Raw genomic sequence first — 15,278 nt, 5'->3', positions numbered from 1 at the left:
GGCAGGAAGAATAGATTTTTTTTTTAGTGATTGGCAATATTAAAATTATTCATGCTGCAGGGAGAAGGGGAAGATTAGAGGGATGAATGTGCAAACTCTTAAGAAGCGGCTTTCTCCTGACACAGGTGGAATGTGGCTGCAGGCTGACGCCCTTCTCGAGGAGAGAGGCAGAGGGGACAGTGCCCTGACATTAGGGGAAAAGGAAAAAAGGAAACGCCCCTTCTCATCTGCAACAAGGATTAGCATAAACTGAGGTCTCTCCCGTTCTCCAATTAACTTTAGAATCAAACACAGCCTTCCCAGCAAATTACCCTGGCAGGCATTTTCCCTGCTAGAAAACTCTTTCTGGTGTGTGAATTTAGGTCAGGAGGGCGTTTTCCATCGGATGACGCTGCAATTAAATTGCTTTGAGGTGTAGTGAAGAACGGCAGATGGTATTGGACTTAAATTTTCACTCTTGGGGACCAGATATCTGAACACTCTTAATATTGGCTGTTTTCCCCAGCATGTCTAAAGGGAAGTCTTCCTTTGAATTCTGAAAATTAACTAAGGCTGGATCTTTATGCTCCTGGAGAGGAAAAACAAACAAAAAGAAGCACTGAAAATGTAAAATACTTCCAGATAAACTAAGCTTCAAGAGGGACAATTGTGTTGACATTTTAGTAACAGCCCATTTTCGCTCCTTAACGAAGTGCAGTCATGCATGAAAATGACTTGTTATCTTCTAAGCTGAAATGTATTATGGGTTGTATTGCAAAGGTGTGTGTTACCCTTTCAAAGTAAAGCACATTTTAACCCTATCAGGACTTGTTCTGGGACCCAAACATTTTATAGTGCATACATAAAAATATTGAACAGTAAAATGCTGATTAAAGAGGCTTCATAAACTCCTCCATTGTGAAGGACTCCAGTGTACCGTTTATGTGCAGTTCTCTTCACCTGGGTTTAGATAGGAAAGCTTTATTAGATAGTTACTGTTTGGAGCAATGCATGTCTTTGTGATTCCACAATGCTATTAAGATTGGATTAATGGCAGTAATATAGTCAAATGATGAAGAACGATCTGTAAGCATATACCCATAATTCAGCCTTCGTGCTATGTGCTTTTAATCTCATTTTATTTTCTATACATCAGTGTTCCAACTGCATGTATGTTTGTATGACTGTGTGCCGATGTGCGTTGTTCCCAGAAGCAAGAAGAGAATGTTGATCCCCTAGAACTGGAGTTGCAGACATTTCCCGGTTCCGGTGTGGGTTCTAGGAACTAAACCTGGGCCTTCTTCAAGAGCGGCAGAATGTTATGTTATCTGCTGAGCCATCTCTCCAGCCAGTATTTGGCCTTTTATATTTCTCCATGAAGTCCTGTGGAGTATTATTCTTTTTGAGATAAAGAAACACCTGGCAATCTCTAAACTTCAAATCCAGGTCCATGTGACTCCCATTGTGTGCACAGTCTCCTGTTCCTAACCATGCTGACACCATCTGTCTTGAGTGCTTGCTTTCTGATGAGGCCAAAAGAGCCAAAATTTCCATTGCAGTTAAATGGCTTATCGAACTCCCCCCAGCTCTAAATTTGTCCTCTTGGGAGTGAGACATAGACAAGATTAAGCTCACCTTTCATATAGGCCCTCTAATTCTTGTTAATGTCTCTTTGAGAACCAATTTGCCTTGGTCTCATCGATTAATCTGTTCCTCTGTGCCTTGACCCTTGAAATTCTGCCCAAGAGATGAATGGTCAGCCCAGACTCCCTCCCCTTGTGCTAGTCACCAAGCAATTAATGCCATTTCTCAGGAGCCCAACATGGCTCTGACATTCATTACAAGTGAGCGTCACCATCTTGGGATAAGGTTGATGCCCTTCTGGTGAGGACAGGCCAGAGCAGTGCTAGGGGCTTTTCAGAGGTCATGTATGCCCCCCAAGCACAGGCTTACAAGGGAGTCAGAAGTCTCTACAGACACAGTAAATCTTCTGGTGGCACGTTATCCACGGCCAGGAGAACCTGCTTGCCGCAGTAAAGGGCACGTACAGCTGATTGCTCACCAATCACCCTGCAGGCCTCTCTCCTTTCCGTACCTGTGGATCAATATGCCTCTGACATGGATCTGAAATCTTTACTTGGGAAAAAAAAAAAGCACATTTCTTACCAGCTATTTGTATTCCAAACTAAACAATTCAGTTAATTTCTTTACTGAATTAAATTTCAGAGCTGGAAAATTTCCCTCATCAAGGGCTGAGAATGGACAGACACATAGAGGTGTTATTTTTGACATTCTCACTGAGCGTGTGGTAGCCACCGGAGTGTTTCTACTCCAAGAGGCCTTTCAAGCACAATGCTAGACTTGGTTGCACCTTGTTTCCGATCCGCCTGGTACTTGAGAGGCAATGCAAGATGGTGGTTAGGGACTTGTGACCTGAAATCTTACTTCCTGGTTTGAATATCACCTTCACTATTTACTTTCCAGGGGACCGTAGCCAAGTCACCGAACCAGGAACCAGATTAGGGCTCGAGCCTAATCAGTGAAGGGCAAATGTTTGTGAGTCCTTGGCACATGATAACTATCCAATCAGTCATAACTGGGAGTCCCCCAGTATGGAGAAGGAAGCAGACGGAATGGTCCTGAGACCTAGTGTAGCCCTGCTACTTCATGGATACACCTGGTCCACTTTGAGAGTCCTAGACATTTAGAATCTCAACCTGCCTCAGCCCAAGATCTAGTGACTCAGTATGTCTACTTCCTTAACTCTTGGGTTATCAGATATTCAGAGAACAAGTGTAGCTTCCCATCATTTTGAACAAGGAAACATGCTGGCTGTTCTTTGCTGCACTCTGAGTTTTACCTGTTTCTGTGTTGCCAGGCAAAGACTTGCCCACTGAGCTATATCCACGGCCTCCTCTTTTGATTTTTGTTTCAGATAGTCTCCCTAAACTGCCCAGGCAAGCCTTGAACTTGAGATCTCTTACTTCATTCTCCCTATCAGCTAGGATTACAGGCTTATACTGCACGAGGCCTGTCTATGCTTGCTAATTCCGTATACCTCAGACTGACAGGAAAGTCTTTGTGCCCACCCTCTGAATGATGAACATCGTCAGGAAGTGATGTGGGTAGTAACTTCAGAATGGCCCAGGGCAAGTAGTCTTTATTTGGGTTTCCTAAAGTCCTCTTTGCATCCTCTGTTTGTGTGGTAAATACCTCACAGATGAAATATCCCCAGAGGTGTCCTGTCTATTAGAAATAATAGATTAATAGTCATTATTTGGACATAAAGGTGCTGATTGACCCTGATTAACTGAAATAGTTTAAGGTGGAAGCTTAGACTTCACCAGCCCCGAGGGCCTGAGAGTCACATGGATCACAGAGCCACCTCTGCCTATTACTAGAGGAGACAAGGTTGAGGTCAGTCATAAGCCAGACCCCATGAAAGAGTCCGCAGCAGTAGGGAAGAGGGCTTCTGGCTCTGGGCAGCAGGCAGAGTCCATGCATTCATTGCTTCACCAGGCTTTATTTCCTTGGGGAGTTCGCCACCACTTAATCACAAAAGCAATAAGCGTTTTCTAGTTTGTTCTTTGCTGTGCCTAATCAGTTGTTCCAGCTGTCAGTCACCGGCCATGTCTGGAAGTTCACAGAAAAGCCCCCTTCAAGCTTTGGAGACAGCACTGACCCCCAAGGTGACACGACAATGAAAGCTGCCCCCAGGGGCAGTCTGTGTCCGGTTGATGTGGTCACCACCGTTTTGTTAATATTGTCTGAGTTCTGGAGGGATCTGTTTTCTTTAGGCTTTGATCGGTGGGCCATATTGTACACTCCACTAGTTGAACTGTGGAAATAATTTTTGAGTAAGTACAGAAAGAATTTTTTTTCCTTTTGTGACTAACCTTACAGTTCCACTCCAACATGGACACTCTCTTCTTAAGATTGGAAGTACCTAGGCAAAGCCTGTCAGTAAGTAGATGCGGGAGCAGTCAGGTCTGTGAGAACCCGGAAGGTACTCAGACTGAAAACATTAGTAAAGATCAGTACCTGCCTTGTGCAAAGAAAACAGTGGAATGTTGTGTCCAAATGAATGAAGAGATAATACTTGGAGACTGTGCTACTTAAAAGTATATTCTAGACGTATGTCTGGATGGGGTTAGGTGTTTCTGTGTAGATTGCAAAGACATTTTCTTGAGCTGTGATAACAGTTTCTTCGATAAAATGCAAGGATAGTCCTACCTCAGCCATAGCTAGCTGACTCCAGAGAGTTGTCCTTTAGATGGAGATTAGAGAGACAGGCTGTGTCTTCATTACTTATCCTCAATTTCATTTCATTATTTTGGTCAGAGGTAATGCATACAACTAGCGATTATTCCCTGGACGCTGCAGGAAGACTGTTCTCTATAGACAATGATTAATACGTTTCTTTCAACTCAGTCATAATCTCTCTATACTTCTTAATACCTCCCACTTCCCACAACATAGAAACAAGTGGTTTGCTTTCCATTACAGAAAAGGTGATCGACTGTGCCCTATACAAGAAGCTGTTGAGATACCTTCAAATTCAGACTTTAAACTGAAGCCCTCCCTTTCATCTTCTCAAGGGGTCCCTTGTAGAAGAGGGATCAGCTATAGTTATAAAGGAAAGGGCTGTTGACATGTGTGTGATCCAATAGCTCTTGAAGACCCTACCCTCAGCCTTCAGCTCCATGCCAGTTACCTCAGAGAGCTTACCCCACACGTCTTCTCCACCACCTCCTCCTGGCCTTTGTAGTGTACTTCCATGAAGCTTGGAAAGACCTTTCCTCAACTGCACCACATACATACCCATGGCTTTCTGATCCAGACTTTTGGATGCCCTGAGGTTAAGACATGTGTCTGCTTACAAATCTGAGAGAATTAATACTACCCTGGGGCAGTCTTTGATCAGAAGGGAATAGAAATTGTTCTCTGGTTTCTACTTCAATTATTAGGTCCCAAGATAGATTTTATTGGCATCTAGACTATTTGTCTTTATTCATTCAAAAAGCAAACATGAATTAATGCAGTTGGTGATAACAGATATGCCTTGTTTTATAGTTTATTCCAGGACCTGGTTTTGTGTCTGCCATACGGTAGCTACTCCACAAATATTTGTGGAATGATCAGCTCCTTAGAGAAGTATAAGAAGACACTATAACTGTAGCTCCAGAATAGCTCACTTTCTTAATATGAATCGTGTTCTGGGTTCGATCCTCAGCAGAGGAGAAGAAAGAGGGAGAAGAAGGTGAAAATGCCAAACTATGTATGTGAAGGTAGAAGTCATGGCAAAAGTAGCAAAGTAGAAACTGCTGGAATAAATTCCAGATGTGATTGCTCATCTGGCTTGGGTAGAGCCACAAATTAGTGCGTTAAAGTGTTGGAACACTGTTAAGAGGTCCACATTGGTAAATCTTGGTATTTTGATAAAATTAATGCATGCATGTGCTTATTTATCTTCAAGCTGAAACCCCCGCCAAGGACAGAAACACACAAACGGTAGACTAGCCAAATACCGTTAATACTAGCCATACCATTTAAAATAATGTTGGATGGATGTATAGATGATGGACGAATGAGTGATAGGTGTTGGTTGTGACTTGGCTGGGAGAACGCAGAGTCCTTCAGCAAGTCCTCGCTTTCAGTGACAAGCTACAAATGACACCGACTTGTCTAGCTATTTAATTGTATCTGATGTCAAATCCAACTAGAGCAGTGGCTGTAGACCTTTGGGGAGCACCCTATTTTCCGCTGAACCATATTGTAGAGCTTAGCATGTGCAACCAAGTTTCCCTGTTGCCCACAAGGTTGACAACAGTGAGGGCAGCACTTCCCTTGTAATAAACATAAACACATACAAACAAAAATATCTCTGGGCGTGAATAAGCAATTTGGTACATTTATCAACAATTACGAAATGAAAAAGAGCTGTTGTCTCTATGCCTAAAGCAGTGTTTTTTTTTCCAAAGGTAGTGTGTTTCACAGTGTTTCTGTGACCTATTATTCCGATTGTTTTTTAAAGCAGTGTATAAAACCCAAGGTTCATGCTGAGAAACACCACTGTTGAAACTAACTATTGCCACGGTCAATCCTAGCAGCCCTCTCCCTTGGGGACAGAGGCAGGACTGTGCTCTCCTGAGCCAGCAGGGCACAAATGAGGGCAGTGATTCATAAGGTGACTCCAGTGAGTTTGCAGACGTATAACTTTCATGGAAGCTGACAGGCACAAGCGAAGCCGGGCTTGACTTTTTGAACTGGTAAGCACTTCCTGGCCTCGCCGCCACTTCAGGACTTAGAGGACTGTGCAAGGGTGAAGGTTTCTGAGGATAGGAGTGCATCTGACAGAATGCTGATTTACCAGAAATAAACCCTTCAAATCAGATCACACCCATGTCAGTAGCTTTTTGAGCGGGAAGATGGTAATTCTGCCTCTTCACATGCTCCTGTGAGTCCTTGAACTCCTATGCCATTGGATTAGTCTTTTGGGGGCTGGGTCATCCGGGGTCTTAATTCTATCCTGGTGAGGTTGTATGAAAGTGATATTGGTCTAAAAATAACAACTCCCTGAACTTTTAAACCTTCAAATCTTTTTGACTTTCTTAATCCTGAACTTGATTTTTTTAATTAAAAAATCCATTTGTTCTTTGATATTAGTAAAGTTCAAAAGGGGCAGAAATGGGCATGGAAGGGAGCTGTACACCAAGAAGGAAGTGAAGGAGAGTTGGTAATGATGTCGCCTGATTACAGCCTAATGAGACGTCTGCCGAGTAGGTCCCGCACACTAAAGTCCTTCCTCTCTGATAGGCTTTGAAAGTGACAAGCCCTGGTTCTCAGGCGGCATCTTACCAATTAGCTGATATAAATGGCCACATAGACAAGATTGAGGTCCTTTACGGTTCTCAAGGGTGAGGCTGACCCAAGAAGGAGGCTCTGACTCACCCTCCGTGTGTGATTGGCAGTGATGGGGACAGCCCCAGAGCTGTGTATGTGGGGGACTACATTTACTTACTTTGTCACCTTGATAAGGGCCTCTTTGGAATGAGAACAAGAGGATTCATCACACTATCATGGAAATGTCAGCAGTCTGTCAGACTCTTAGCTCACAGTGTAGGACCCTATGTTGGAACTGCAGGCAGGTGTGCTCTGTTGTCTCAGTGCTGGCAATGGCAGAGAGAGCAGAGGCCTGGCTCACAGCATCTTGCTGCACAGTGAGAAGAGGTAGAAGGCCCGTGCTGAACTTGCAGTCAGCTGACTGAGCATGTCCTTATGCACCAGTCATCCTCTGTGATTGAAAAGCACAAACCCAAAACCCTCTGAATGGAAGCAAACAGCACAAAATTGATTGTAATAGCCAGATACGGAGCTGGCAGGGCACCCCAGCACTTCAGAAGCCAAGGTGAGCCTGGAGCAAGTTCAGGCAGAGTTCCTGAGATGCTGGTGAAGGCACGAGAGCCAGGGAACCTGTTCTGCCATAGAAACAAAAGCTGTGTGTATCCAGGAAGGGGAGAACTGCTCCCTAAAAGGCACTCAGAGAAAAACAAACAAGGCCCTGAAATATGCTTGCTGTCAGCTTCGGTGTTTAAAATGTGGGCCTCCTTCAGGGCACTGTCTCACGCTGCTTCTCTCTTGATTTCAGCTCCCATTTTCGCCAGCAATCATTCAACCCGAAGTGGAACAGCTGCTGGGGCCGTGCCACCCCCACATCCTGTCAGTCACCCTTCTCCGGGACATAATGTACAGGGGAGCCCCCACAACCCCTCCTCCCAGTTACCTCCACTCACAGCTGTGGACGCAGGCACTGAGAGGTAAGGCCATCTGTCTCTCTCTCATAATAGGTGTCGCCGCCAAACCTCCCTCTACCGAGAAGAGCTCTGACAGTTGCTGAATTTTATTAATAATCTGTTGGTGGGTTGAGTTACCCAGGGGTGACATTTTAAAAGTAACATACACCAAGTATGCGGACCAAATATCTCATTATCTGCTACATTTTTTTTATATGTATAACAAACAAAATGATAACTGGCGTTGGACAGCTCAGGTGTCAGGAGCTGGAAGATGTAACACAAGGATCCGCCTAACCTCACCGCCTCTCCACATCTTGTTTCGGGACTCAGTTTCCAGTGATTGAGGAGCTCTCTGGAGACAAATGGTACCATAGTCGCATAGATAGCGATGCAAGTTTGTGTGTTAGGCAGGTTTCTGTTATGGACTGGGAACCAAGAAAGAGAGAAGCAGGTAAGTTGGTCTTGGCTCATGGTTTCGGAGAACTCAGCCCATGGTCACCGGGTCCTGCTCTGGGCCCATCAGGGTGGGAATATGTAGCAGAGGGGGGTTTCTTCACCTCCTGGTGCCTCCTGAAGAGACAGTAAAGGGCAACATTCTCAATGGCCCCGCAACCTAACACCCTTCCACTAGGCCTCACTTCCTCAGAGCTCCAGCTCCTTTCTGAGGAGCACGACAGGGCGGTGCCAGGGCAATGCCTCAGCACTCAGGCCACGGGCCATTGTCCATCACCCTGAAGCACCATGGGAAAAGACTAGAAGGTGACAGAAGATGCCATATGGCCGATCACAAAGCGACTGTTCACTCGGTGCCTTTTGTTGGTATCACCCTCATAAGGAATTTCTGTGGGAAAAGAATCCCTAAAGAACTCTATGTTCCATGTTATTTTTACTTCTGAATTCTCCAGTGGCTTTCGAGGTTAGGGTCTAAGGGTGGGTTCTCGTGCCTCTGCTCCGCGAATGCATCTGTTTCTGTGAACCACAAACCCACAGTTTCGCAGCGAGCAAAAGGAATGGCGGTGGAGGCGTTGAGAGAAAAGGAATTTTTCTCCACATAGGTATAGGCGAACAGCACCTAGGGCAGTAAGGACCCCTGCCAGAAACGGAGGAGATGAGGTCACACAGCAAGCACATAGGTCTTGGCCCTTCGGGGTAGCAGCATGGGGAAGCCCGTGGATGATGGTTGGGTGATAGTGGACTGGCTTCAGTGGCACCTTGTGTTTTTAAACTGAGGAGTTGGCCCTCTCCTCCTGGAAACAGATAACCATTGTTAGGAGAAACACACAATCAGATTAGCATTAGAGAGGGAGGAGTCTGCATATGAAAGGCATTTGCGGTGGGAGTGGGAGCTGGGAGAGGTTAGAGAATGAAGCTGTCTTAGGTTCCTTGTGAACACCATGGTGCCTGGAAGTAGAGAAGAGAGAATTCACTCAAGACCTTCATTAGGAGGCAAACTTGCTGAAGAACAGAGAAAAGGAGCCAAACCAATACCCAGTTTCTCTCTAGAAACTGTGCCTTTTAATAAACTTTGGGAGGGAGGGTGGATAGAAGGAATATGAAAATGAGTTTCCGAGTTGACTGTTTTGAGGTTGTAAAGGATCCATATGGTTGTATGGGAACATTAGAAATGTGAATCGGACGATACGAATTATTTCAGCAGTGCCTGGTGAAACGTAGCACCACCTTAGTGATCACCAATTACATCCATACTCGCTGGCGACACGGAGCTTATCCCTTTTAGCTTTTGTACAGTTTGCAGGTGGACTAAAAACAGTGCTCGCCATAGCATACAGTAGGCCACACATGGCTTCTGAGACCATGTGGCACCTTCATGTGCCTGACAGGTAACAGTTGGAATCTACGGAGTGCACAATGATCAGTAATGAAAGTTACCATGGTAGGAGAGAGGAGGAGGAGGAGGATGGGAAGACACAGTAGCTCCGTGGGAATGAGTGAAGACATGCTTGTATTTTCATGGATTTATGACGCGGAATGCCCTTGCCACAGGGTGTGTATCCTGAGCCCACACCTGACTGAGACCTGGCAAATGTATGCTATGGGTTATCTCTTCCAGTCAGGGTAGAGAAGAGGATGCCGTGAAGAAACCCTGAATTATTCACTATGTTTGCACTAGGGACCAGGATGAAAACATGGACAGGAAATGGGTTTACCTTCCGCTCCGGGTTTCTACATCTTTGCTGTTTGCCTGGGAAATCCCCCAGTAAAAACTCCAGCAGTTTTCTTAACGGAAACAGGTTGATCACACTTTGCGATTTTAGTGGGACGCTGGCGTCTTTTCCTGCTTTGCCGGCATTGATTCATCGTTTACTTAGCTTTAGCTCATTAATAAAGTGGGCTGAGTCACTGTCAGAAGTTAGAAAGGGCCCACCACAGCTGCCCATCTAACATCAGGTCCTTTCACCCTCACCGCCACCATAAAAGAAATGTAAGTTTTCTCAACTTGATGAGAGTCTATTTTTCTTTCTAAGTACTAACTGAATGACACGTAATTTCAGGGATTTGGGCAGTGCCACAGCCCATCCTCTGATGTTGATGTGCACTTCTTATGGGAAGTAGTGTTTTACTATGCCATGTTGGGTGAGCCACCAGGACTTGATGTCTATACAGTGGCTTTCCTTGAGGGGAACTCGGTGTCTCTGGAAATGTTAAATCACTGGGCTTTATAGTGTGACCGATACACTAACAAATACAAAAATACTTACGGGTGGCCATTTTGAACCGGAGAATTCTTAGTCGCCCCAGTGATAAGTCACCTCAGTCTATGCCACTCATTTTTGCAAGAGAACGTAAGCTGCACCTCTTCCTTCTGAAGGCCATAGCATGGCGCAGTCTGTAGTGTCAGTGACAGGAGGTGGGCTTTCCGGAATGGAGGAGCGTATAAAGGCTTTCCTGAGCCCCATTTCTGAGGCTTCTAAGACACGGAGGATTAAAGGAAAAGGGAAGATTGTGTCATTTTACCGAATGTATAGTCTGGCACAAGAATTAAGCCCAGAAAAATGTTAGGAATCATCATTTTGGGAAAAGTAGTCAAACCTCCTTCATTGAATAAAGACTGCTAGTTTCTCAAGTCTCTACTGAGTAATAGAAACCTAGGCTTGTACGTCTCTGACCAAGCAAAGCTAATGCTCAGCGGGGCCAAGTTCTAACTCACCCCTGGAAACTGGGTACCATCCGCCTGGATGCTGAGGGTCAGAGAGTCACCATTTCTCCTCACTGCTTTCTCAGTCAGTGAAGCTCTCTGTTCCAGACAAGCTGAGCTGTTCACTCTTCTCAACGTAACTCACTTGCTGCTGTGTCTTGACTCAGCCTTTCTGACTGTTCTATGCAGCCTTCAGTGCTCAACTTGGTCCTCCACCCGGAAACCAACCCCTCCTTTCGGTCAGAAGCGCATACCCTGGGGGAACTCATTGGTTCTTCAGATCTGCTTCATAGACCTTCCAGCTAGAGCTGAGTTCGATTTGGGAGGACAGACGCCTGGGTTCCTCATAAGCTTCAGAGCTGTGCTCTGAGTCCTATGCCATGAACCAAGGAAGCTTTAACAAGGGATAAAGAGCTTTGAGGGGCGTGCCTAGGGAACAAGAACCCACCGCCCCGTGGAGGGTACCCATTCTCTGTTTGTTCTTTTGTTTTCTGTTTTGATCAGAAGGAAAGCGGTCTGGATTTTAAATGCATCTTATACCCCCTGCATACTTTAATGCAGTTCTTAGGTACCAGTCCACACATTTAGACACACACACACACACACACACACACACACACTGCTGAGTGTGGCGCTTTCCTGTGGCCTGCATATATACCTTCAGAATACCTCTCGACTATGCCTGTTGCTTTCCTAGCCCTGCTTCTGAGCAAACGTGTATGTTAGTATCTTCGTCTACAAGCCTCTTCATAGCCTCTGTCTTCTGAATGTCCTAGTGTGTGTTCAGTACTCATAAAAGTGTAACAAGATTTACTCTAGGCCTGGGGGCTGTTTGATCCATTGAGGCCATCACCGGGGTGGTAATTATGAAGCATGAGATGTGGTAGACATTGAATACACCATGGGGGACAGCCAAGCCAATAGGCTGTGAGGAGTCAAGACTGAAGAAAGGGTGGTAGCTTTGGAGGCACAGAGCAAGAACGTCTGTTCTCAAAATGGGGGTGGAAGCAATAGAGGAAGCAATATCACCCCACAGAGTCAATGGTCTGTTGTAGCAAGGGTGTGTACAAACATCAAGAGGGACAGTAACAAGCATGACTGTGGCAGAGCACGTAACCCGGAGTTACCCAGTGTTAGCCACACTGAGGAGTTTGAGCTTGTGAACAAGAGTTTATTTGGCCAATAGGAAACCGTGGTGATTATAGCATTCATCCTAAATGTGCCTGATCTTCACCTACAGAGAACACAGAGTATCTTCCAGAAGAAATGACAAGGTACAGGAGAGTGTTTCATTTGGCCCTCAGTCAGACAAAGGCTGTCCTTTGGAACGCTTAGACTGGAGGTGATGCTGTTTTACCTTCCAGTACAAATTGAAAGGGTCATCTTGTTCTTCGCCATTCCGAGCATGTATGCTGCATAGTTATGGCTTTTCAGGTCTTTGAAGAGTCTTCAAGTGTCAAAAAAATTGAAAATTATCTCTATGTTAGAGAGAGTAGCAAAGGTCTGGGATGCAGAAGCTCTTGTTGGCCTTGCTTGTTTATTATATTAGAGGAGAGTTGACTTCCTGCCACGAGTTCTCCACACGACTGTGTGCATCCTCAGAGAACTACAATTTGCTCAGTGCTCATCACTGTGCGAGCCCTGATGTGTCTGTCAGATACTTTGTCATGAATACAGACACATTTCTAACCCAGAGGGCAACCAATAAACACAGACAATAACCAACGTCCATCAATCTTGATTCTCATGATCATGTGGCACAGGGTGAGCACCAGAGCAGCGGGCTCTACAACTGGATGGTGGGGATGCCAGCATCAGAGTTACAGTAGGAGTCAAGATGTTATTTTCACTCAGTATCCTCTGAGGGTGTCTGATGCTTTCTAGAAAGATGACATCCATGGGCATCTGAGATTAAGAGACGAAGAGTCTATAACCTCCCTCCTCTCCCAATGTGCCCGTATGTGTGCATGTGCATGCATTCACACACACACACACACACACACACACACACACACACACACACACACTTCGAGAATTACTGAGCAATCATAAAAATATGAATGGATGTGTTGAGCAAAACCCATGGCTAGACTGGCTTTGTAATCTTCCCTGACCTATCTCTGATTCAGATTTCCATCAAATTCTCAGGCTTTTAGTATGTTTCCTTATAATGTAATTAAGATTAACTCTACCTCTATCTTTAACTTACATTAAAGACCTAAAAAGCCTAGGATTCACCTCTGATCTTTTCCCTTGCTCTTTCACAGCTGATCAACTCATGAATCTGTCAGTGGACTTCAGGCTTAGTCAGCACCATTCTTCCAGTCCATCCCGGGCCCCCACCTGACCTGCCATCTTAAATACAGCAGTTGCTCTGCCTGTGGCTTTGCTGTCCACAACAGTCCTCCTTCCCCATCTCATCAGCCTTTTCTCTGTGCCCCAAGACCTGTGCTTTAAAATCATTTGTTCCTCTCTACACCCTCCCAAATCATACCAAGATGTGATGGTCCTCTGTGGTCAGGCTCTAGCCTAGTGTCCTTTCATGGCTACCCTTGTTTAATAGGCTGAAGCCTTAGCAGCCTTCATGCTGTTCCTAGAAAGGACTGCCTTGCCTTGCCTTCAGGCCTTTTCATATGCTGATCCTGAGACACTAGATCATCATGATGATGTTTGGCATCAAGGTGCCTTTTTATCCAGTGTCTGCTCAAACTGTATTTTAGACTCATTTCTTTGGTGAGCCTTTGTTAGTTTATTTGAGAGCGTGGGTGGGTGGGTTGGTTGGTTGGTTTGTGATGAACTCTCTTTTACCCCTGACTTGCCTAGAACTTGATAGGTAAATTAGGCCCCAGACTCACAGTCATTCTCCTGCCTCTGTTCCCTGTGTGCTGGGATGAGAGTTATGAGCCTGGATGTTGGCCTGAGAGAAGCTTTCCCTGTCTGGCTTCACTGTGTTGCTTGTCTATGCTGTTTCCTTTCACCAGCACATGGCCTGATTTCATCATGGACTTATAGCCACTCTGTGTGTGTGATGGCTTTCCTATTTCTGGACAATTGAACAATAACCTGAGCACATGCTTGCTGTCTGTCCTTCTGCCACCTCCTTCTTCGAGTCACTTCAGTCCCTGCTAAAGACCTTGCTGTGGGACGCCACATGCACTTACCAAGCATACAGCTTCCTTCTAGTCCCAATACTTGGACACATTAGGTTATTTTCCATGTTTTTTTTTTTTTTAAATTTCTGAAACACTATTTTATCATTTTAGGTTAAGCATAACCACAAATCAAAATCAAGTATTAAGATGTCCACAAAAGTTACTACATTTTTTTAATGTTAAGGAAGTCACTTGGACTCTAGAAGCCAAGTCTGCCATCTTTATTTTGTTCCCATATTCCAAACAAATCCACCTCCTGTGAAGGCCAAAATGATGTTTTCTTAGTCCCCTGGAATTTCCTGTCAGGAAAGAGAGTCATAACTGTAAGAAAGACGACTTGAAGTAAGATAGAAATTCTTTTGGCCACCCCTTCTTTAACACACAAAGCAACAGAGCTGTGGTACTGTTGCTAGGCTGTGGTATTGTTCGAACTTGTCAGTGTGCAGATTATGCAGAGCCTGAGTCTCCAGGGTGAGACTCAGCAGTCTTCCAGCCTGAGTTGTGCTCACAGAGCACTAAGTTCTTCCTCTGACGGGAACAGTTCACTCTGGAGAGCGCTTCCATTTCCTGACCTGGCAATGTGATCTAGATGCATGAAGTCATTTCTCTCTCTAAGTGAGGGCAGGCTGCTCAGAGACACCCATCTTTTTGCAAGTGAGGGGTAGTCTATCTGTTTGTTGGTCAGGAAGGAGACTATCAAGGTGAATAAACACTTAAGACACAATGTTTTTTAGGTGAGTCCTTTTGGCTTTTATTTTTATAGGGAAAATATACCTTTGGTCACTTTTCTATTAGTTAGACGCAAGAAGAAAAAAATCCACATTTTATAGCAAATGGTTAGAGACATTAGATAGATATTCTCTTCTAAAATAGATGTTTCCTTCAGACTCAGAAACAAATGCAATATCCAAAGAGATGTGTTTCAGTTGAGCAGATGACTCATCTACCTGAGGCCAGGAATTGACACCAAGTGGGCAGCTCTGGAAGCAGTGGGGCGTTCTACTAAGTAGTTCTTTGGTAACAATGACCAGCATTTGCTAAGTACTTGGCCTTGTATACTGTCAGGTGAGGGTGCTCCAGATGCAAATTGAAAATAAGTGGCCGAGGAGTTACTCTCTGTCTACCCTTTTCTGGTTGATTGTGGCCTTTGAAGCATTCACTTTTGTAATCAGTATTGAGCCTCACTTTCATAAG

The 15,278-nt window shown here is 45.0% G+C and overlaps 1 protein-coding gene across 1 annotated transcript in view; it reads left to right on the top strand.

Moving 5' to 3' along the window:
• The window catches only part of Glis3 (GLIS family zinc finger 3), a 415,784-nt gene that overhangs the window by 372,789 nt on the left and 27,717 nt on the right, over positions 1-15,278 (top strand). Inside the window, exon 8 of the mRNA XM_032891769.1 lies at positions 7,628-7,796. Within this exon, the coding sequence (XP_032747660.1) occupies positions 7,628-7,796 (169 nt within the window). The remainder of the gene's footprint in view (positions 1-7,627; positions 7,797-15,278) is intronic.

This window comes from Rattus rattus, chromosome 2 (genome assembly GCF_011064425.1).
Source record: "Rattus rattus isolate New Zealand chromosome 2, Rrattus_CSIRO_v1, whole genome shotgun sequence".
NCBI lineage: Eukaryota > Metazoa > Chordata > Mammalia > Rodentia > Muridae > Rattus > Rattus rattus.
This window is presented reverse-complemented; position numbering and strand designations above follow the sequence as displayed.